The following is a 25,182-nucleotide window of genomic DNA, read 5'->3' as shown; positions in this document are numbered from 1 at the left end:
GCCCTGTGTTGGGCTCCCTGCTCGCGGGGAGTCTGCTTCTCCCTCTCCTGCTCCCTCCAGCTGGGTGCTTGCACGCTTTCTCAAATAAATAAATAAAATCTTAAAAAAAAAAGAAAAGGAAAATCCTCAACCACTATGAACTCCAAGGGTTGCCTCTTTGCTCCAGTCTTTTTGCTAACTCCTTCCAGAACACCAAAATATTTATGCTTGACCTTATCATTTAATACTCTATGTTCTGCTAACCCCTCTCATATATATTTTTTTCTCATTAAACTTTTGTTTTAATGGGTCTCAAAATTCTGTGACAGGTTTTTGGTCAGTTGTTTCCATTAAAAAGTACTGATTTTAAAAACTAATAACTTAAAACTGCCACACACACACACAAAAAAAACATGGTCCACAAAACATTCTCCTTTCCTTCTGAAGGTTTTACGATGCATTGTTATCATTAACCAGTCTTTTACTATTAAACTTAAATGGCCAATTGACACAAACAGTTCTGAGACCGTTCTTCCACCACGGATTAAGACTGGGGTGGCAGGTATTGGGGATAATGTTCATTTAGCCTTCTGAGCTTTCTGGGCAGACTCGGTGACCTTGCCAGCTCCAGCTGCCTTCTTGTCCACTGCTTTGATGACACCCACAGCAACCGTCTGTCTCACGTCACGAACAGCAAAACGGCCCAGAGGAGGATAGTCAGAGAAGCTCTCAACACACATAGGCTTGCCAGGAACCATATCAACAATGGCAGCATCACCAGATTTCAAGAACTTGGGACCATCTTCCAGCTTTTTTCCAGATCGACAATCTATTTTCTCCTTCAGCTCAGCAAACTTGCAAGCAATGTGAGCCGTGTGACAATCCAGCACAGGTGCATATCCACCACTGATTTAGCCTGGATGGTTCAGGATAATCACCTGAGCCGTGAAGCCAGCTGCTTCCATTGGTGGGTCATTTTTGCTGTCACCAGCCACATTGCCACGACGAACATCTTTGACAGATAGGTTCTTGACATTGAAGCCCACATTGTCCCCAGGAAGAGCCTCACAAAGCTTCCTGGTGCATTTCAACAGACTTTACTTCAGTTGTAACATTGACTGGAGTAAAGGTGACCACCATCCCAGGTTTAAGAACACCAGTCTCGACTCGGCCCACAGGGACAGTACCAATACCACCAATTTTGTAGACGTCCTGGAGAAGCAGAGGCAAGTGCTTGTCAGTTGGACGAGTTGGTGGCAGGATGCAATCCAGAGCTTCAAGCAGTGTGGTGCCACTGGCATTCCCATCTTTACGGGTGACTTTCCATCCCTTGAACCAAGGCATGTTAGCACTTGGCTCCAGCATGTTGTCACCGTTCCAACCAGAAATTGGCACAAATGCTACTGTGTCGGGGTTGTAGCCAATTTTCTTAATGTAGGTGCTGACTTCCTTAACGATTTCCTCGTATCTTTTCTGGCTGTAGGGTGGCTCAGTGGAATCCATCTTGTTAACACCAACAATTAGTTGTTTTACACCCAGTGTGTAAGCCAGAAGGGCATGCTCACGGGTCTGCCCATTCTTGGAGATACCGGCTTCAAATTCACCAACACCAGCAGCAACAATCAGGACAGCACAGTCAGCCTGCGATGTGCCTGTAATCATGTTTTTGATAAAGTCTCTTCGTCCTGGGGCATCAATGATGGTCACGTAATACTTGCTGGTCTCGAATTTCCACAGGGAGATATCGATGGTGATACCACGTTCACGTTCAGCTTTCAGTTTATCCAAGACCCAGGCATACTTGAAGGAGCCCTTTCCCATCTCAGCAGCCTCCTTCTCAAAATTTTTGATAGTTCTTTTGTCGATCCCACCACATTTGTAGATCAGATGACCAGTAGTGGTAGACTTGCCCGAATCTACGTGTCCAATGATGACGATGTTGATGTGAGTCTTTTCCTTTCCCATTTTGGTTTAGGTTGAGCGGTGGTTTTCACTACACCTGTGTTCTGGCGGCAAACCCGTTGCGAAAAACGCCCCTCTCATATATTTTTAATAGGCTTTATATTTTCCAGAAGATTCAGGTTCACAGCAAAATTGGAGAGGAAGGAAGAGAGATTTCTCCTATAACCCCAACCCCTCCAACATATTTGTTTGCCTTTTATATCCCAGCTATTTTACATTCTGGAAAAGGCAAAACTATGGAGACAGTAAAACAATGGCCAGGGGTTAGGAGGGAGGGAGGAATGGATTGGTGGAGAATAGAGGATTTGTAAGGCAGTGAAGCTACTCTGTATAAACTATCATAGTGGATATGTGTCATTATACATTTGTCCAAACCCATAGAATGTATAACACCAAGAGTGAAGCCTGATGTAAACTCTGGACATTGAGTGATTATGATGTATCTGTGTGGGTTGATCGGTTGTAACAAATGTACCGCTCTGGTGGAGAGTATTGATAATGCAGGAGGTGATGCTTGTTGGAGGGGACAGATGGTGAGAGAAGAACATACAACAAAATACCTTGCTCAGTTATTGAATGTTAAGGGAAATAAAATGTATATTTAAGGGAACTCTGCAAATCTAGGATAGTATTACATATCAGACAGATGACATAATGATGGAGAAGTTTGTAGTGCAAGCAAACAAGACAGCCTGCACATGTATTGTCACTTTTTATTAGTGTGGTACTTGTTTCAAAAGTGTTTTTGTCACTCCAGGGAAATGCTTGAATGCAAAGCATTCTAAGAGTAGTATGTTGGGATGGTGGTTGAGTATTCTTTTCAGATAATTACGATAGGTTTCTTCTAAGGAAGAATACACTTAGAAGAGAGATGAAGTGTACGGAAGTTGGGAAACAACTCTAAGTAAAAAGTGCAAAAGAAATCACACACATAGTGATACAATCCTTCCATTTTAAAAGGCTAGGTGGGAGGTTTAAGATCAAAATATAATTGGCAAATCAGAGCAGTGGCAGAGAAGACAAAGAGGAGTTCATTTTTAAGAAGGTCATTTGGGTGAAGACCCTCGAAATTCTACCAAACTGCAGGGCCCAAATTTCATTAGCAAGTATAGGGACCACACCACATACCTCTTGAGGCCTCATTGGTAGCAAGAGAGGCTTGTCTGGAAAGGAGTAGAGCTTAACTTATGGATTTCTGAAGCATGTGGTTCTGGAACAGATTTGGGAAACCCAAGAGACTGTCCCCCAAGGGGACAGAGTTCTACCATGGTAAGCATGGTCCTGGGATTTGCAGCCACACACTCAGTGGACCACGGTTGTCTTTTCTGAATTGCTGTGAGGCATGGTTGCTGACAGAGTAGATGCTTTTTCCTTTCCAAAATTTTTGTTTTTAATGAGTAGCATTTTTGAATGCTGGGTTTGTTTAGAACCCTATCCAAGGAAGTGAATGTGAATATAAATTCATCGTTACACACTATATCAAGACAAACTAGAACCTAAAGCTGAGGGGACATGAGAGAATATCTGGTCCAATCCCTTATTTTACAGTTGAGGAAAGAGGAGACCTGATAGAGGTCACAGAGTTTGACTTGAAAGCCCTGGTCATAATCATCGTTTCAGAGAGACCCAGATTCAAGTTCTTGCTTCTCTAATTATTACAAGTGTGAAATCAAGCAAGCTATGTAACCTCTCTGAGTTGAATTACTTATCTGTAATAATAATATTTACCTCCCAATTATATTGTGTCTACAACTTAAAATCCTGAGCTAAATGATCTAGTACCCTTCTTCTGTCATATAAATTATATCTTTGTATTTATATACAATAACATATAATTAATATGTAGTATATTATAAATCATATATTATATGATATTTTAAAAATAAACTCAGGAGCAAAGATAGTATTATATAAGCAACTCCAGGCCACTGATGGTTTTATGACCACGTTAGGAACATGACTTAAATCAGATCTCTTTCCTCTATACATGCATGGACTTCAGGATCCTCACAGATTCATTTTTTTTTTTTTTAAATTCTGACCTGGAAGACTCAATTGTGGAATTCAGTGGGCTTCTCCAATTTTTTTTTTTTTGCCCTTTATATGTCTGTTTTGTCAATTCATCCAAAAGATGACAACAATCAGTACAGAAATAGTTGTTTGTTCAACAATAGAATATTTGTATTGGAGAGATCCAATCTAGTCTGTTCTCTCCTGGTATCAGTCTTCAAATATCAGTTTTCCACAATTCATGAGTCTCATTGCCAGGTCTACTTTTAAATTTTTGCCTTGCAATTCCCCAAGATGCAGTTTACTTCAACTGAAACCCTAAGAGATAATTGACTGAGTTGGTTATGCATGAAAAACCAAACTTGACGACCTACTGCAGCCCCGTTCTCCTGTCGCCTATTAAAGTAAGTTAATGATCTGGAGCTGTGTAGGGGTTTCCAGAAATAACACTCTAATGACCAACATGCTGTAGTTAGCTAAGAAAAAGAACTGTTTATTTTTTTCAGGCATTGCTCAAACCCATGCCATACTATCGTTGTTTTATGACCCAATCTACTATGAAGAAACAGCAACACATTACAACTCAGATGAACACAAAACATCTACTTAGTGAAAACAAACCCAAATTTTCAAAACCATGGTAGAGAATTTTCTTTGAATAGATGCTTTAGAATGACATCTGGATATTGATTTAAAAGTCAAAGTAGGAGGAAACACATAAATGACTTCTTTACTTTTTACAATTTTTTTAATTTTAGTTTTTTGGGTATAGTTGACATACCATGTTGCATTAGTTTCAGGTACACAACATAATGATTTAACTTCTCTCTCTACCTTATGCTGTGCTCACCACAAGTGGAGTTACCAGTGGTCACCATACAACATTATTGTATCATTGACTGTATTCCCTATGCTATGCCTTTTATTCCTATGCCTTATTCTTTCTGTAACTAGAAGCCTGTATCTCCCATTCCCCTTCACCTCTTTTGTCCATCTCCCCACTGCCCACCCTCTGACCATCAGCTTGTTCTCTGTATTCATAGGTCTGATTGTACTTTTTGTTTGTTTGTTTATTCATTTGTTTTGTTTTTTAGGTTCCACATGTGAGCGCAACCATTTGGTATTTGTCTTTCTCAGTCTCACTTATTTCACTTAGCATAATACCCTTTAGGTCTATCCATGGCAAGATCTCATCCTTTTTTATGACTGCACAATATACTATTATATATTTTATACACACACACACATCACATCTTCTTTATCCATTCATCTATTGATGGACACTTAGGTTGCTTCCATATCTTGGCTATTATATATAATGCTGCAATAAACAGAGGTGTGTATAACTTTTCCAATTAGTTTTGTTTTCTTTGTGTAAATACTCCATAGTGGAATTACTGGATCATATGGTATTTCTGGATTTTTTCAAGAAACTTCCATACTGTTTTCCACAGTGGCTGTACCAATTTGCTTTCCCACTAACAGTTTATGAGAGTTCTTTTTTCTCCACATCCTTACCAACACTTGTTATTTCTTGTCTTTTTGATGTTAGCCATTCTGACAGGTGTGAGGTGATATATCTCATTGTGGTTTTGATTTGCATTTCCCTGATGATGAGTGATGTTGAACATCTTTTCATGTACCTGTTGCCCATCTGTCCGTCCTCTTTGGAAAAATGTCTATTCAGATCCTCTGCCCATTTTTAAATCAGGTTGTTTTGTTTTGGTGTTGAGTTGTACAAGTTCTTTATATATTTTGAATATTAACCCCTTATCGGATATTCATTTGCAAATACCTTCTTCCACTCAGTAGGTTACCTTTTTGTTTTGTTGATGGTTTGCTTCACTGTGCAAAACTTTTTATTTTGATGTAGTCCTGATAGTTTACTTTTGCTTTTGTTTCCCTTGCCTTGGGAGGCACATGTAGAAAAATGTTGCTACTACTGATGTCAGACATTACTGCCTATGTCCTTTTTTCGATTTTTATGGTTTCAGGTCTCACATTTAGGTCTTTAGTCTATTTTGAGCTTATTATTGTGTATGTGTCAGAAAGTGATCCAGTTTGGTCTTTTGCATGTAATTGTCCAATTTTCCCACCACCATTTATTGAAAAGACTGACTTTTCCTCATTGTATATTCTTACCTCCTTTGTCATCGATTAATTGACCATATGAGCATGGGTTTATTTCTGGGCTCTCCCTTCTATTCCACTGGTCTGTGTCTGTCTGTGCTAGTGCCATACTGTTTTGATGACTACAGCTTTGTAGTGTATCTTGAAATCTGGCATTGGGATACCTCTAGCCTTGTTCTTCTTTCTCAAGATTGCTTTGGCTATTCGGGGTCTTTTGTGGTCCCCTACAAATTTTAGTATTGTTTGTTTCAGTTTTGTGAAAAGTGCTGTTGGTATTTTGATAGGGATTGCATTAAATCTGTAGAGTGCTTTGGGTAGTATGGACATTTTAACCATATTAATTCTTCCAATCCATGAGTGTGGAATATCTTTCCAATAAATGGCTCTTTTGAACAAGATGGTAGAAAACAATACTAAAAACGGTTTTTTGCCCACAGGATGAAAGGCTAAAACGGCCATACCGTTACTGTACTTAGTTCCAGGAAAACTCAGATGTCCCAAGATTTATTACTAGTAGATATGTATGTGCACACGAGCATGCGCGCGCGCGCATGCACACACACGCGCGCGCACACACACACACACACACACACACACACACACTGCACTTAGGGAGAATGTGAAAGTCAAAAATCTTCTCAAAAATTCAATGCCCCCTTCATCAAAGAGAAGGAGCAATGGCTGATGTGAGGAGCCTGACCACAAGGTGCCGGTGTCCTGGCCTCCCTGGAAGGTGTCACCGTGTGGGGCTCAGCTGAGGTTGTAGGCACTCGCTGGTCTCCTAGTCAGCAGCAGGGCGCCTCTGAGTGGGCCATCAAGCCTGGGCCCGTGTGGAACAGAACTTGTTCCTCAGGCCTGTGGTGCTGGGTGCTCTGCAGGGACAGGAAATGAGGCAGGATCCCAGAGAGGGAACCAGAGAGGCTGGCCAGCAACTGAACTTAAGCCCAGGGCCTCTCCACATCCTGTCGTAAAATAATCCCTTCGAACTGGGGACTCAGCAGGTTGGTGTTGAGTAGCAGTCCCCAGATCACTGCTCTTAGGAGGGGTCAGGGCTGTGGGCAAATACATGCCCTGCTGCCTCTTCAGCCTTCTTCCCACAGAATCTGTCTTCTCCAAGTGAGGGAACCACATTTGAGACTTCCCAAAAGGGAAATTCAAGGTTTAAGCCCTTCCCAGTAGACTCCTGAACACAATGATCAGGAAATAACCCTGAACGTTCGTTCACTCAACACACACTAATGGAGCATCTTTACTATGTGCTAGGTGCTGGGGAGAGACTTCACATGGAAAGGTTCCTTTCTTCCAGAAGCTTACAGGATCCAGCTTTCCTTATTTGGCGTGGCCTTGTAGCTAGTGCCTGAGCACAGTTTTTCCTTTTTGCAGTTTTATCCAGTGCTGGGAGTTCAGTTTTTTTTTTTTTTTTTTTTCCTCTAAGAAAATAGCTCTGTGCTCCAGAGCCCACATTTCCCCCAATGATCATTTAGCTCCAGGGAGAGGACTATGACATCCTCCCTCCCTTTAGCTGCCTAAACTGAATGAAGCCCACTTAGTAGAGCCATTTTCAGTGCTACTGTGATTTGTATTAATTAAATATGACATGGTATCCCTAAAAAAAAAAAAAAAAAATCAGTGCCCCTAGGTCTCCATCTGGTACTCTGACCCTGCTAGCTGTTTTGCAGAGGCTTTTGTGGGGTCTTTCCTCAAGGCAGGGCATCTCTATTTGATGTTAAGGAAGACAGAAAATCAAATAAGACAGCTAGACTCTGAGTAAATAATGAAACCTATAATTAAAAAAAAAGCAAAAAAAAAATCCCACGTGTTAAATGACCTTGTTTTTGCAAATTGATTTTGTGTCAGCATTTCTGGCTTCAAATTGTACAGAGAAAAGTACGTAAGTAAATTCCTAGTTAATAACTGAAAGGAACAAATAAGTAAGACCTTTGAATTTTGTTTGAATCTTGTTAATTTTTTTAATGCCATAAATAAACAAGCTTCAAAGGCAGATGACAAACTAGTAAAAATATTTTACAATAAATTACAAATGGTTAATATTCCTAATATATAAATAATATTTTAAAATCAGTCACAAAAGGCAAACTGCTTCATTGAGGAAAAAAAAGAGCTAAAGGACAAAATAGGTAATTTTTAAAAATACAGCTAGTCCAATGTAACAGAAGGACCAGAAACAAAAGAATAAGTATGTATGATTTCACTTATATAAGGTACTTGGGATACTCAGGTTCCTAGAGACAGCAAGTAGACCCCTGGTCCCAAAGGGCTAGGGGCTGGGGGAGCAGAATGAGGAATTACTGTTAAAGAGATACAGAATTCCAGTTGGGGAAGATGAAAAAGTTCTGGAGATGGATAGTGATGATAGCTGCACAATAAGGTTAATGGACATAATGCCACTAAACTGTACATTTAATAATGGCTAAAATGATAAATTTTATGTGATGTGTATTTTACTACAATAAAACAAATTCAGCCAGCTTAGTATTCAAACAAAGGCCGACTTAAACAGTAATGAGATAATACTATTTTGCTCATTAAATTAGCAAGAGGAATGGAAATTCTAATGCTGACGATACTCAAGTGAAGACAAATGGGTACATTCAAACACTGGTTAAATGTAAAATAATCAAAAAGTTTCTGGATGACAGTTCAGAAATATACGTCAAATGTCCCAATACCCTTTGGCTTCTTAGCTCAAAGTAGTACATAAGTGAATTTGCTTAAAGAAATTATCATTCTCGCTCTGAAATTTATTATACAAGAATGTTCATCACATAAAATGCTGGAAAATGAGAAACTCAACATTGGTTAATTAATTCATGGAAATCTATAAGACAGAATATGAAGCAACTATAAAATGCCATATTCTTCATTTATACTAAATGAAATAAGATATTACAAAACAATATATACTGTGATTCCAATTTTGTACATCAAAGTATCTGTACTTAGGAACCTGACTAGGAGGTTAGAAATAAAAATGGAATACAGATGTCTGCAGTTGTCTCTGGTAGTGTGATTATGATGAGGTTTTATTATTTTTTTCTTTATACTTTTCCATTTTTTTTCTTTCTAGCAATGGATATTTTATAATCATAAAATTTAAATAATAAGAAAGCAAAGGATAAATGTCAGTAGTACTTACAAAATAATGTTGTCCATCCTCAGCTTTAAATGAATTATTTGCTACAAGTCCAAAAAATAACTATTAAATGGAGAACAATGTCAGAATAGACAAAGAATCAAAGCATGCCACTAAAATTGGCTAAGTCAATGGGAAAATAGCCCAGTTTCTTTCATGGAATCAATTTTTACTTTTCATTGGCTTGATTTTTGTGTCATCAGAGCCCACATGAAAAAAAACAGAGCAGTCATTGGTGAAGATCCAGTGGAAACTGGGGGTGGCAAGAACTCTAACTTGGTGCCATTACTCCCGGGTACCCTCCTTCCCTGCATGCTTGAGCCGCGAGGCACTAGGCTAATTGGGTACCCGAGTTGCTAAATGAAATTGTCTTTAAAAGGAGACTCTACTATAAATATTGTAATTATCTCAGGAAAGAGTGTCCATTGATTTATCAAATAGGATTGAGAATTCAGTATTTTAAATCCTCCACTATTACAGAACTGTATTTGTACCTATTTTCCACCTAAGAGTTTTCTCCTCCAAGCTCTCTCTTCGTGTTCTTTTTTTTGTTGTTGTTATTTACTGAAGTATTTTTTGTTGAGATATAATTGACATATAATATTAGTTTCAGAGTTGAAATATTTTATATATATATGTATAAATGATCACCACAATAAGTCTAGTTAACACTGGCATCACACATAATCACAAAACACTTTTTTTGTGGTGAAAACCTTTTTTTTAAGATTTTATTTATTTATTTGACAGAGCACAAGCAGGGGGAGAGGCAGGCAGAGAGAGAGGGAGAAGCAGGCTCCCCACTGAGCAAGGAGCCCGATGCGGGGCTCAAGTCCAGGACCCTGGGATCATGACCTGAGCCGAAGGCAGACGCTCAACAAACTGAGCCACCCAGGCGCCCCTGAAAAAAAATTTTTTTTGAGAGAGTGTGCAGGGTGGGGGAGGAGAGGCAGAGGGAGAATCTTAAGCAGGCTCCAAGCCCAGCACTGAGCCTGACAGGGACTCCATCTCACAACCCTGAGATCATGACTGATCTGAAATCAAGAGTCAGACACTTAACCGACTGAGCCACCTAGGTGCCCACATCTTGTGATGAGACCTTGTAAGATCTGCTCTCTTCTCGACTGTCAAGTACATAGTACAGTGGTATGAACTATAGTCATCATGCTGTACTTTACATCCCAAAGATGTATTTATTCATGTTCATTATTGTTTCACCAGCACACTGCCTTTTCCAGGGTCTAAGAAATACTTGTTGAATGATAAAAGTACTATGTCAGGCTGGCTCATAGTTCAGGCTTAAGTGATTATCCCAAAAGTAGATTTCTATTACCTTTATGCAGGAACAAAGGTCTCCTCCCCCTCTTAACTAAAAATGTCACTGGTAGACTAAGTCACCTTCCCCATATTTTAAACTTTTAAATTGTTCAAAAGAAGTAGTCAAAAAAGGTCTGACTGAACAAGAGAGCTGCTCTAGGTAAAATTAAAAGGGGTGAATCTATTTCACTACCCAATCCTTTCTTTTTCCCTTCTTTCCCCATCTGACACCTTCAGCATCTGGGTTTTAAACATTTCTGCAAAGGCTAAATACCAGCGTGGGTAGTGGGGAAGAGCCCAGACATGGGTCATGGAAACTTAAACATAAGTGAATATTTTAAGGACAACCATTAAATTTCAAATTTAATTATGTGTCTTAATTGAATACTGTTTAAAAATTATTTTCAAAACTTTCTATTATTTGTCTTATTTCCTTTGAACGTTACAAGTAAATTTTTTTCCACACTGATTTCCCAATGCTCCATTGAACACAAATTATATTACAACATTTTCCAAGCTCAGGAGGCATTTAGTTCCTGTGGGAGAGAAATAAATTTCCAAAGACATTGCTTGGCTCATATCACTAGAGCAGAGGTTTAAACTAGTTGCCCTAGAGCTAAATGAAGCCCAAAGTTGAAATTACTTGGAATGGGTTTAGATTTTTTTTTAATTAGTTGCCAGCATGTAAAAGTTGAAGTATTGAAATAAAATTATAGAAGTCTAAGAGGCTCTTGAACAGTCTTTAAACCCAGAACCTTGGGGCTACTGTGTTAACACATGCCAATGATCAAGTGAGCCTGACTGGCCCTGCCCCCTTGGGGAGGTTCTAGGTTCCCCACTTCTCCCCAGCTCACTGTGGCTTGCCTTCCTCGCCAGTACTATCTGCCTGAGTACCTATAGACACTTGAGTTTTACTATTTTTTTTTAAATACATTATAGTGGAAAAAATGCTAGAGGATGTCCTTGGGCAGTATCAATGATACCTAGTATCAATCATTAATATAGAGTAGGAACCAGAGAGGTGACCTCTTAGTCATTTAGTTTTCTGTCATGCAATTTAGGAACTACCTATGTGATTTTTTTCTTACCTTGGTAATACACAGTTAAATGTGAAAACATCCAAGTACACAGGATAGAAAATCCCTGTGAGTAGCGTCCATGAGCCTGATGCCCAGACTGAGAAGAGCATGGCAGGAAGTAAACAGCACAGGTCCTTGTCCTTGGGTCAAATTGTAGCAACAAAACCTAATGTGATTTGTGGTGGTTTCTTATCGTCATGTGTTGAAGGGGTTTTGGAGGATCCTAGACTTCTGGTGGGGAAATGGGCCACTTAATCCCTGCTTCTTAGAGTCCAATGTTTCAATACCCAGTGTCACTTAATGCAAATCTGCTAACAAGCCTAATCTAATGTCATCTGCCCACAACAGAAGAAAATGAAACACTGGGTGATGAGTTAAAGGTTGAATGAAGAAGAAGGAGTCTGAGCTGTCCTGGGAACCCTCTTTCATCTGGTAAAGCACCCGTTTGTTGATACTCTTAATGACTTTTCCACTCCTTCCATCCCCCAGTTTGTAAAGGCTCCTCAGATTCAGAAAGGGTAAAATCAAGGGCTCATTTTGTTTTGTTTTAATCTTCTCCTGGATGATTATTTAAATAGAAATTGCATGTTTTTGTTTGATGTGCCCACTTAGTAATATGTAACAATAATGGCTAACATTATCAAGTGTTTATTATGTGCTGAGCACTTACACACATTATCTTATTCAATCCTCATTAAAAACCTCCTGAGATAGGCACTAGTTCAACCTCCTTTTTTTAAAGATGAAGAAACGGAAGATTCAGAGGCGAAAAATTGTATTTATCCCACAGCTAGTAAGTGGCCTGCTACAAAAGTCCTGCTTTCAACCACTATTCACTGTTCTACAAGTGCAGCAGTCTTCAAACTCTAGCATGTCCATTTCTAAAGGGGCTAAGAATTAAAACGATGGGGGCACCCAGGTGGCTCAGTCAGTTAAGCATCCAACTCTTGATTTCAGCTCAGGTCATGATTTTGGGGTCTTGGGATCTCATCCTGAGTTGGGCTCCACACTGGGAGCTTAAGATTTTCTCTCTCCTTCTCCCTCTGCCCTCCCCTCGCCCCTCTAAAAGAAAGAATTAAAACTATGAAAATTGGGATTTGGCCCAGGACACAGACCATGTCAATAAATCAAAGAATGGAAGAAGGTGATGAGATTCAGTGAAGGCCAGGTGCAAGACAATATCTCACCAAGGAAATTGTTTTTGGAGTTATTGGTATTATTAGATGATGAGCAATCCACATAGCAGAAACCTCCAGAGAAATATGAAATTAGAGAAGACCCAGAGAAGACATCAATAATCAAGGAGAAAGGAATGGAGTTTGAACAAGAAGAGACAAAAAGAGTAGCATGTTTTATTTTGAAATATTGAGTGGGGGGGGTATATAGGGATTGCACAAACTCCTAGGAACTTAATTAAATTGAATGCAACTTCACCCAGCTAATAATAAACATTAAGAACTTATTCTGGGAGTTGATATGCTTTGGAGGAGATGCTATCTATATTTTTAAGGTTTGGATTTTTAATAAATAAGGGAAATTAGTATGTTCAGGAGGTATATTCCTATTTTCTAAATTTAAAGTACACACTGCAGCCTGTGGTCTTTCAAAATGCAGATCTGGCTATGGGATGCCTTCATCCATTAACATGGCTTCTCACTGTTTATAACTGTAAAGGATAAAACAATCCTTAACACAATCACGCAGGGAATTGAAAAGTTCTTGCCCCTACTTTTCCAACTTCCCCTTGAATCACACTGCAACTTGCTGGCGACTGCAGGCATTTTTGCAATTCCCCCAGCATCCAAACTTCAGAGGGCAGCTCTTCTTCTTTCTGTCTTGGACTCTACTTCCAGCTCCTTGTTCACAGCAACTCTTTTTCACACGCCTCTTGTCACTTCCCCACCAGACTGTAAACTCTGCGCCCGCCGGCAGAGGTGGGGGTAACCTTGCTTACCCTGGCGTCCCCAGCAGTTCTAAGTAGGTAAAAAAGCCCTGGCAATATCTCCTGAATAGAGCCCCAAACCTGAAAGGCCATTCTCCAGAGCCAGAATTCTGATTCCAGTACATTAGAGAGCCAATGGAGTTAGCATTTTTATTGTTTTTTAAAAAAACCGGGGTGAAAAAGTCTTCTGCATGTAAACTAAGGCATGCCTATGAAATCAATACATTTTACGCTATATTTAAGACAGTCTCCCATTTGCATTTAACCCTATTTAAAGAAACTCTCCCACAACCCTTCTCTCCCCTCTTCTGCTTTATGTATCTCCACCTAAGACACTATGAGTGTTTCACGTGTTTACCTTGTTTATTGGCATCTTCTCCACTAGGAAGAAAATTTTAGGAGGGAGGAGATGTTTGGCTTTTTTGCTCACTGCTATAGCTCCAGAGTCCAGAACAGTGTTTGGCACATAATAAATGCTGTTGATAATATTTTTTGAATGAATGGATTTAGTAGTTTTCTTTGCGCAGAGGTAATGGGCAGAAAACACCAATTAGCCCCAAAGTAAATTTTCATGAAAACTCAGTCTGAATTTTTAAAAATCTTACATAGGTCGTATTCAGTTGTGATCTTTAAAAATGAAGCTTCCTATTATATCAGGGCCCCCAAATTACGGTGCCTCCAAATCACCCAAGAGTTTGTTAAAACGCAGATTATCGCCATCAGAGATTATAATTCGCTGATATAAAGGCGGGGCCCACAAGTTGCAGGAGTTGCATGGGGTTGTGGCCCAAGGTCCATAGTTTGTAAAACACTGTGAATGTGCACACAATATGCTCAACATGTGCTGAGTAAAAATTCAATCCCTCTCTAGAGCAGTGTTACTTACTGACATTTGTTCTCTATTCCTGCGGGCTTTATCAATGAATGACGAATGAATGACGGACAGGTATCTTCTCCCCATTTTACATATGAGGACACACTGATTCATCCCTACCTCCCGCTTCGTTCCGCAAATTTATGCGGTTCCCACCAGGATATAAGGCAGAATCATAGAGATTTTTTTTAAGTGTGCAAAGCTACCAAGAAAAAGAGGGAAAGTGCGCGGTGTCCCAGAGTCCAGCTCAGACTTCCCCGGCAAGTAAACGCCTCGAGGGATTGCCTTCACCCCTGAGGTCAACAGTTGGACAGTTTAGGGCGCTTCCCCCTGGCAGACGGGGAGGCCAGAGGAAAATATTCCAGCCCCGGGCAGAACAGGCGCGGAGACGCGGGCGGGGGGGCGGGGCCAGAGTACGGCCTGAGGCTGCAGCTGGTTAGCCCAGCGGCGGGGAGGAGGTAAGGGGCGGAGCAACGGGGGGCGGAGTCTGGGGCGGGGTTCGGGACAGGAGGACGGCGGGGGGCTGCGGCCCAGCACCTAGGCGGCGCGAAGGAGTCCACGCTGCCGGGCCTCGTCCCTCCCCTCGGGGGCGGACCCTGTGGGAGGGCGCGGCCGGAGGGGCGCGCGGGAGGCAGAGCGCTCCCGCTGCTGGAGCGAGGGCGCTTAGCTACTAACCCCGCCATGGCCGAACTTCGCAGCAGGAGCGACTGCTCCGGTGCTTCTCGCCCATCTCCCTGAGCTCCTTCTCCTTTCGACCTCTGGAAAACCCTGCGTTCTTTCTGGGGCTGTGGCGAGGGGCACGGAGCGGCGAGCAAGGATGCGCTGAGGACCGCCCGCGCGCGCGTCTCGGGTGCCTCAGTGGGTCCAGGCGCGGGAGCTGAGCTGCCTCGGGCTGCCTCGACTTCTCTAGCGCACTCCTGCCACCCCTCGCCGCAGCTGATGTGCAGGGAGAAGCCGGACATCATGATCCTAACACGTAAGCTAGACTTGTGCCTTGCCGTCGGGCCAACCGCGGGAGCCAGCTGCGGAGGGGACTCGCCGCGGAGGAAATATCACCCCGCCTTGTCAAGTCGATGCCTGTCGTTCTGTGCTTTTAAACGGCTTTCCGAGGAGGCTCGGGACCGAGTCGCCCAACTTTCTCGGAGTGGAGGAGGTGGAGTGTGGGAAAAAACAAGGGTCATAGTTTGGGGAGGGAGGTCTTAATTTCGGGTAATGACCCCTGGCTACTCACTGCTTGGGGGTCTCGGGCGGGCGCGTCGGGTGGGCTCTGGGAAGGGCTGCTGGCGGGGGGCGACCGCAACTAAGAAAGTGAAGCCTATGTTAACTTCCCTCTCGGGCTGGGGACGCCGAGCCCGGCTAGGGATGCACGCCGGGCGGGGGCACAGGGCGGGCCGGCCGCCAGCCCGGCTGCGCCGGCGGCCCTGCTATTCTTATTCTAAGTCCCTGGCGAAGGCCTCTGCTTCCGAGGGGCGCGGCGCGACCGCACTTCCACTATCTTCCCTCCGGGGACGTTCTGGGCTGGGCGCTTGCAGCCCTTCACCATGCAAGTCCAAAATCCAGCGCGGACTCCCTGAGAGTTTCTCATTTAGCGATGTTTAGGCCGCAGTGGCACTTGGAAATAGCGTTTGGTTTTTTTTTTTTAAACTTCTTGAAAGTAAATTCGGGAAGAAATTGTTTTAATTTCGAACTTTATGTTCAAATATTTGAAACGCTGGAAAGTAATTCCGACTTAGGAAAGTCTGCTGGCTGCGGGCCCCGGGAGAGCGTTGAAGCTATTTAGCAAGCCCCCTGGCTTGCATGTGAGGGGCGCCTGCTGGGAGGGCTGCAGTGTGCCTTCACGTGCTGGGGCGTGGAATCGGGTTTCCTAAAAGGCCGGGTGGAGGTGCCCACGCCCTTGGCTCGGGAGGAGGCGCCCGCGCGGGGCTAGTTCCTGGGCCGGCGAAAGGAAGGAAGGAAGCCCGCCTCCCGACCTGACTTTTCGTAGCGAAGTCACGGCCTTTGGGAACCCTGCCCCACTCTGCCTCTGTGCCCCTGTCCCCATCTCCGACGTCATGGGCTGAGACTCTGATCCTTCGGAAGGAGTTTCTCCCCTGGCCGCAGCACACTGGCCATGCCACGTGTAATTTGCAGATTATGGTTATTACTGAATGCGTTCGTTTTTTCCAGCGCGCAGCCCCTGCTGCGAGGGCAGTTAGAGCGGAGCGGGATGAGGCTGGCGAAGTAGGAACCCCGGGTCCGCAGCCTGCTGCTAGCCGGGCGCATCTGGGAAGTGTTGAGACTTCTCTGCACCTCCTTCATCTGCAACACGGGGGTAATAAGTGTATTTACCACGCGAGGAGGTTGAGAGGATCAAAAGAGCTAATACAGGCGCTTAGCAGGTGTCTGGTACTGATGCTCCACTAATACCCAATTTATGCTAATTACTGTAGGAGGAAACTCCTGCGTATAGTTATCTGCACCGCGGAGAAGAAAACCTTGGCACACGCTAGTTTTGATTGAGCCTTTTTACACCCAACAGAGTTAGCGAATGAGTTCATTCTCCGGATTCAGCGGCTCTTTCAAGCCCTTGGTGAGGTGGAGCAGTGCAGCCTAGGCACAGCCATCCATTACAGAAAGATTCACGATGGTGGCATATATGACGCATTTGGATAGAAAAAAAAAAATCACAGCTGTGGACAAGGTAGAATACTGAGTCTCAAATTACATTTTTTCCCCCAAACTCTGTTTGCTGAAGGGATGAGGGAAAATAATAGCCCAGCAGAACTCTGAATGTAAATCTATCAGCAGCTCCAAGAGTTTGACTAATTCAGCATCCATCTGGACTCAGGCTGGTCCTCCGCAGAGATAATTTGCAGACCATAAGTGTGGAATTAATGGAGGCACCCAGTGCCATCTTGGCTTGCAGACTGTAGCAGATGGCCAGAGGGGTGCCCTGTAAGTCACCAGAAGAACTAAAGTCCTGGGGAATGAGTGTCAAATAGTTAGCAGATGTGCATTCAGAAGTTATTTCAAGACATTTTCTGAGAAAATGTTGGCAATTGCATGTATTAACTTTTATTGTGGCATGCCAGATTTACAGCGTGGCCCAAGCCTGGCTGCATATTTTTTTCATTAGCACTACTGTTCAGAGTTTAAAATGAAGCACAGCAGACTGACTTTCTCCCAGCTGTTTTAAAAGTTTGCTCTTGACCAAAAAAAAAAAGAGAGAGAGAGGGGATTTTATTTTAATTCTTAATCTGAGTGACACCTTACACCAAACTGGCCAGAAGCTCAAGAACAGGGACTGACTTTGTTTCCCAACTCTGACTCTCCAGGATCAAAATGAGTATAGCTTCCTACTTAAATCTTTCCCTAGAGTGGATGAGAAGTACAGTTTCATTGAATTACCTATGACTTTAACTTAGCAATTTTAGATCTTATGAGAAACACCACTTACTCCTTAAGAGTGAAAAGGTTGAATAGTTAAGCAATTGACTATGGCTAATTGAAGGCAGTGTTCCAAGTTTTCATACACTGGGCCAACCAGAGGATTTTCCATAGTTCTGGAGGGAAGGTGAGAGGCCAGTTGCCCTTTAACCTAAAGCCTTTTTTTTTGTTGTTTATTATTTTGTTACTGGTCAATGCTATAGTTCAAAGAGCAAAGACTAAGCAAAATTTTAGGGTGTTTTTATATTAAAAAGGGATATTTGGTTGCTTCGGAAAAATATACCAGATTAATAGAAAAGCATATTATGATCAAATAAATTATTACTGGGAAAGAGTGAAAAATGTATATAGTACTTAAACTCTTACTTGTAGAACTACCGTGGGGCTTAGAGGGGATATGGGAGGCCCCATTAAGATGCCTTCCAATCAGAGGCTTGGTGGGATTCCAAGAGGTGGTTTGAAATACAAAAATAAGTACTTGAGTTTCCCTTGGTGTCCCCATGGAGATTTTAAGCCATGATGCAATGTTAAAATGAGAGTGGTATTTTTATGACTGAGGCAGGTAAATAGGCCATTTGAAAATATTCAGGAAAGGGTGATTTGGTCCAGAAGAATGGGGGCATCCAAAGTACAGTGGGTGAAGTGAATCGTACGTTTTTGAAGAGAGCCTTGTGCTGGACAGGATGGTCCAGTATTGTAAACACAAGTTTCTCATGCTTAACTCTCCTTCCTAGCAACAGGAAGAAGGAAATGAGGCCATGCAAAAAAAAAAAAAAAAAAGCCCTGAAGGGCTCCAGACAATACTTGACCCACCCTAGCATTTTCCCTGTACAGACAGAAGACTTGCAAAAGTAAAAATAACTTCAGATGTTTCCCCTTCCTCTCTGGATATTGCCAGATCACTAAAGACTGAATTCTTGGAGCTTTAGAACACTGCAGTCAAACCTGGCCCCATGGTGTAATGGGCATCACGGCACACATCACGCCAAGGCTGTTCTCAAAATTATAAAATGGACCTGGGGGAGAAAGGTGATCTTCATTTTCTATGTTTGCATAGTTCAGTGATTAGAATTCAATGAGTTGGGATCCAGTAGAGGAAAGAATTTAATTTCTAAACATGGTCATTCCTCTGAGTTTCACTGAGCGCTCATTTTTAACAGGATTGACCCCTAAGATACTTTGGAGTCGTGGGACTACAGTGCAAAGGAATGGTGTACACAGCATTTAGGACCTGAAAAGTTTTCCTTGTTGAGATGATCCACGTGAATTAATGCCCAGCCATAAAATGTTCACATTCAAACACTGTGTCCCTAAAGAGCAATAGTCCCCAGTTCCTCTTCTGAAATTAAGAGGAAAATGCTTTTCTGGAGCAGTTTTCACAATCTTCCTTCTATCTGATTCCTTACCTTTGCATATAGAGGAATTCTGAGACTTGAGGGTCCTTCCTCTTTGAAGATGTGCTGTAAGATTGAAATTTGCTTTTATAGCAATGGGTTACGGGTATGAGTGCCATCAGTGGTGTTTTCTTTCAACCTCAAATTAGTCAGAAATCTAATTAATGTAAAAGGGGTAAAATTCCCAGCTGAGAAGGGCTTTTCCTGTCTGTCTGCCCTTTTCCTTGTGGGATCCTGTGTTATTGTTAAGGATTATCATGATCAGTGATAAGGAGGAGGGAGTAGTCCTGCTGGGGATTCTTTAATTAGATCTACTCTGCCTTAACATTTTTTTCAGGACACCTTCCGTGCCATGGTGGACTGCAAGAAAGCCTTGCGTATTTAGCCTGTATATTTTTATGGTCTCTCACAAGGAACAGTCAACCGTCTCTAGTATGAGTGCTCCTTTTCAATTTTTATAAAAAATCCACAGACTTTTGACAGAATACTAATAGTAGTATAGAAGCTGAAATTGATCACGTGGTTTGCTCTTATTGTCCCGTTCAACTGTCACCTCAGCAACTCTGGAAAAGCAGGTGTGATTATTCCCCTTTTACAGATGAGGAATCTGGGGCTTGGGAGAGAGCGTTCCATTCCTTGCCTCCGATCACTCACTGTACATGGCAGAGCCAGGATTTCAACCAGGTGTGTGGCAGTAGTGTGCACCTCCAGGAGCTATGCTCATCTGCAGTTGGTTCCATTTAGAAGACAGTATTTGGTGGCCCTGGAGAGCCTGGCAGTCACTTTGCAGTTTCCTAGGGGGCTTGTGCTCCTAGGTGGGGAGTTATAACTTGAGGATCCGAAATTGACAAATTAGAGGTTTCTGTGTCCCTTCTCTGGGGCCTCGTGCATGGACACTTGAGCCTTTGCCTTTAACATTCAGGGAAGGAATCTGGGATTCCATTTTCTAGCTTCTGTGGACTGTCCTGAATAATGCTTTCTTCTGTGAAAGTGTCTAAAAATAATACTTCTAAGGGAAAATCTTCTGACAGATGTCAGTGAAAACATTTGAATAGCATCTTGATAATGTCCTTGGACAGCAAAGGATAAAACAGTACACCTGACTAAAGCCCCCATCATACAGTGCTCAGGTGGGAGGTGATTTCTCGTAATCCTTCATCCTTGTGTTTTATTTTGCTACCGAACGAAGTTTCACAGTGAAAGTGTACTCCTTTTCCATTCACACAAACCTCTGCGTGGTGGCCTTTTCATGTCTTACCCCCTCCTGTACCCAGGAGGAAAATCAAAAACTAACTGAAGACTGAGGTCAGTAGAGCTGGAGTCCTCAGATGCCTTTGACACCTCCCATCCACATTTTGTTCCCTTCCCGCCCCACCTTCGAGTGTCCCGCAGAGAGGATTGGAGGCAGCTTCCTGAAGCTTGTCAGAAAGGCGCCTTCCTTCTCCTTGCTGGAGTCTCTGGAGGATGTGTGAGGGACAGAAGTTTTCCACACCCTGCGGTTGTAGCATTTCCCAGGCTGCGAGCACTGAGGAAGCCCTAGAGGAAGGGACCCTGGCGGTGACGTGGCTGTCGCACCCAGGTGATAAAGTAGATAGAAGATGCTAAAATTCTGAAAATCATCTCCGCCTCCCGAGTCCGGAGAAACTATAAAGGCACAGGGGTCAATCTCCACACAACTCCCATTTTCAAACTGGATAGCACGAAAAAGGGATCTTCCGTAATGCTTGTGCATTTCTACAAGTCATTTCTTGGGAAATTCCAGAACTTGGCAAAATGTAGCCTGGAAAACCATTGCCTCCTCCCCACCGAGGGGCAACTGAGATGCCTGTAAGTTCAGTGACTAGTCCAAGGTCATTTGTGTTACATGGTGCTTCAAACCCCTTCCTGCCCACATGTGTAAACAAAATGGAGATAGCAACAAAATGAGGATATTCCTGTTTGTAGGAAAAATGCATCCATATAAAAGCAAAAGCCTGCGTAAACTAAACAGATGTACCTGGATCAAATTTTGGCGTGAGATCTTGTGTGTCTGGGCGGCTGGTTGTCACCGGCACTTTTAATGAAAATAATTCTTTAGCTCGCCTAGAAGACAGTAGTCCTTATTTTTTCTTACACTTTTTGGCACAAAATTGAGAACGTCAAATCATACAGTGTTGCCTGTTTGAGGTTTGACATAGGAATACCTAAAGGCAGCTTATCTCCCCAGTATCTGCCATGTTTTTATTTTCATTGGTCTTTGTGTAAGGCAATTTGATGTTTCGTTCTATTCTTGCTTTTTTTTCTGTCAGAATGGACTAAAACCAGAGTGGACAGTCATACACTCCCTATTAGTCCTATTCCCTTTATTTCTAATTTAAGATTTCTGCAGTTACACAGTATTTCTATTTCCCAAGCTAGGGCACTATAGAACCTGGGGCAAAAGCCAAAGATTGGGGTTGAGGGTTACTTACTAGAATAAGCTTTGCTAATATGTAAATGAAAGAATTGATATGCCTGCAAAAACCTTTCATCATGGAGATGGGGGGCGGGGTTCCCTCAGGTTTGTAACCAGGTATTTTGCCTTGAATCTAAATTATAAAGGAAGTGGATTATATAATCTTAAAACATCTGTTTCATTTTACGAAAAAAAAATGAGACTCAGAAAGATAAAGAGTCCTTGTAAGTATGTTATTTAGATTGATTCCTTACTTGAAATTGTTTAAATTGTTTTCCTAATCTCTGCAATTACCGTCTTTAAAGAGTTTTGTATTTTAAGAGCTATCTCAAGTCATTTTTCTTAGCAGTGCATGGTTGGAAATGCATAAATATTTGATGTAGAATATTAGAAATGTGTTTGTGTATATGTATGTAAACCAAAGGTTTTTTTGTTTTTTTTTTTAATCCACCCCACATAGAAATGAAATAGAAAGATGTGATGATGCACTATCCGTTTCCTGAGTAGTTTATTTTCACTTCAGTTTGACTTCTTTGTGCTGAGTAGTAAGTGCCAGTTCCTGATTAGCTGGGAGATATTTTCTGTTCCTGGAAATAACTGGATCAGTTTAAGTCTGGAGTAACTGAGCTCAAACCATGTCATCCACAGGCTCAAATGAATACAGAGCCGTTTATCTTTGAGAGGGAAGAGCACATATTTTTTGATATGAAAAAGAAACAGTATTTTGCAAACACTTGAACTAAATGATCCCCAAAGGGGATTTCAGTTGATTTCATTTCACATTGCTGGAGTGTCTCTTCACCTGCATAATCCCAGGTAGAGGCTTGTAGGGTGTGTCTCATGGTTTTCTTCTTTCAAGGCAAAACCATTTATTAAGTTGTCATCACGTCATTGGGCAAAATGGGTCCTTTTTTCCCCCATTTATATTATTTCTAGGAATGTCCTTTATTAGAAAGCAACATATCTGCCTCCAGACCTCAAGCAGAAGAGAGAAAAAAAAAAACCTTAAAAAGAAAAGTTTCCCAAATTTGCAGTTTTTCCTTGTACTGAAAAACAGCCTGGTGATTTAAAAGTGAGAGTAATCTCTGCAGGCAGGCAAAGTATGCAGAAAGTGCTCCAGCCGGGGAGAGCAGGATAGTAGCGGTGGAACCTTGAGCAGATTACCTCAAACTCGGAACCAGCTTCCTCATTGGTGAAGGGAAAGGATGAGAAGCACCAAGAAGCATTTCAGCACCCAGCCCACTGATTCTGTAGAAGCCAGGATGCTGTTGGGGGTGGGGGCTAGGGGGGTGGGGGGGTGCTGTTGCTGTGGGGGGTGGGGGGAGTACATACAGAAAAGCTCAATAAGCAGAGGAAAACTCAGGGTCTCCTAAGTGTGTTCCTCCTATAAAGATGAATTTTAGTGTGAGGGCTGTGGACGCCCACATAAGCAAAAATATGTAGTGTTTTGAGTTCCCTGTAGTATGCGTGAGACAGAACAAGGAATTGATCTGTTAAAAACCAAATTAGAAATTTTAGCAATAAACAGTCAATTTGCAAAACTGGGGAACAGAACTATTGAACCAGTGTTTTGAGGGAAGAGAAATGTCTCCACATGTAATTGATAATACATCTGGAAACTTAACAGAAGAAACGTAACCTATTCTAAAGGTTCTCTTAGGGAGAAGGGGAAATTGGCATAAAGGAAAAACCAGAGTCAGAACCTTGGGGAATTTACAAAGCCTATGGCAATCCCAGATTTTACAGATGAGGAAACAGATCCAGAGAGTATTTTCTCAAGGCTACTTAACAAAGCAATGCATTCTTTCCTGGACCTGTTTTCCTGACCTGTTACAGGTAATACTTGGCCCTCTTTCTATGATGGATTATTAGAAAGTGTCAAGACACTCAGATGCAAAGCTGTTTTACATGTGAGCAAGTGAAGTTGGCTGCTCTTTGGGTCACCAGGCTAAGGAGATGCTTATATGTGCTCCATGGGATAACCCGCCTCCTTCCTTGGTCAGTGTTAGAGTAAATCCGACTGCTCACCATTCTTCCACAAACACCTGGGCTTCAGCATCTCCTCCTGACTTACTCTGTCTCCTTTACTATGAATCTTCTCTCCCCATCCAGTCTTCCATGTGAGATCATCACTTCTCCTTCAATAAAGGCTGAGCATAAACCATGTGCTCAAGCAGCCCCCCCACCTCTGAATTCAGACTGTCACATTGCATTCTTCTCTGTACTACATTAAGTGTATAGTAAGTTCTTAGTTTCCATTTCTTTCTTTCTTTCTTTGTAAGAAAAAGCTATGGTGTGAGAATAACAGATTTTAAACTGGTTGCTCTGGTAGGTAACAAATAACTATTTTTTAAGTGGAATAGAAAAATGTAAGAATGCATTACGTATTTTAAGTGTTATTTGGTGAAACTTAGTTGGCGTGTGCAAGTGTGTGTGTGTGTGTGTGTGTGTGTGTACACACATGCATGCATACATTTGTGTACCAGGCTATAACGTAAACTGTATTTCCTATTATCCTGGTCAGAAAAATTAAGAAGACCCCTTCACTAGAACAAAAATCATACTGTATTTATGTAATATTTATTTATTGAGCAACTACTTTGTATGCCATAGGTGCTTAGGATAGATCAGAGAGTAAAGCAGACAAAGAAACTTGCCCTTTCGGAGCTTACAGAGGGGAGAGACAGAAAGTAAACATAATAAGTAAATGTTTTGGAAGGAGAAAAAATAAATCAGGAAAGGGAGTATAGGGTGGATGAGAAGAGGCCAGTGTGGCTGGATCAGAGAGCAGAGGGAGATTGGGTGACAGACGTGGTATATTAAGAAGGTAGGGTGCGTGCGCCCTAATTAAGACTGGGGCTTTCACCTATGAAATGGGGACTCATTGGTGATACCCATACCAGATCACTTGGGACTTAATACAAGGACCTTAGAATAGCCCTTAGGAAACCAGATCTTTCCTTAGTAGAGGACCATGGGACACCATGTTCCCAACTGTGAATTGCCTTTCCGTTTGGCTTCCTGCTTCGGGACAGGAACCTGTGTCTGATTGACCCCTAGCACAGTTGGCAGCACACTTAATAGATGTCCAATAAATAAATAATAAGCGAAGGGGACCTGAAGGATTGTTGGCTTCACTTAAATGTATGACTATACTAGAATATACCTGAAGGTGGGTCTGGGTCAGCTACTGTTAGGCCAAACAGCCTTAGAAACTGAGTTAGTATCAGCTGGTCTTCCAGAAGCTTCCTAACTGGTTTCTTTCAGAATATGCACAACAGATGTTTAGAATGTTTTGAGGCACCTGAGGGTAGGAATGTTGTTAGTTGCTAGTCAAACTCTTTGCTGTGATTAGATAACATTAGAGTGTGATAAATATTAATATAGACATTCTGCTATCTGACTTAGCCCATCTAGGTATTCATTTTATCAGGTAAATCCTGATACCTGGTCTTTGGCAGTCGTGTTTAACATTTATTTT

At 42.1% G+C, this 25,182-nt stretch overlaps 1 protein-coding gene and 1 pseudogene across 4 annotated transcripts in view; one reads left to right on the top strand and one right to left on the bottom strand.

Moving 5' to 3' along the window:
- Positions 1-25,182, top strand: part of DLC1 (DLC1 Rho GTPase activating protein) — a 419,617-nt gene that overhangs the window by 359,301 nt on the left and 35,134 nt on the right. The window contains exon 1 of one of the 4 annotated variants that reach the window (XM_027597780.2): positions 15,019-15,423. The exons of 2 other annotated variants lie outside the window; for them this stretch is intronic. In XM_027597780.2, coding sequence (XP_027453581.1) covers positions 15,387-15,423 — 37 coding nt within the window. In that variant the 5' untranslated portion in view covers positions 15,019-15,386. Of the gene's footprint in view, positions 1-15,018; positions 15,424-15,493; positions 15,601-25,182 lie in introns of those variants that run through there. One more of the 4 variants, XM_027597777.2, reaches the window with a different exon arrangement.
- On the bottom strand, positions 558-1,965 carry LOC118356586 (annotated as a pseudogene).

Source organism: Zalophus californianus, chromosome 2, assembly GCF_009762305.2.
Source record: "Zalophus californianus isolate mZalCal1 chromosome 2, mZalCal1.pri.v2, whole genome shotgun sequence".
Lineage (NCBI taxonomy): Eukaryota > Metazoa > Chordata > Mammalia > Carnivora > Otariidae > Zalophus > Zalophus californianus.
This window is presented reverse-complemented; position numbering and strand designations above follow the sequence as displayed.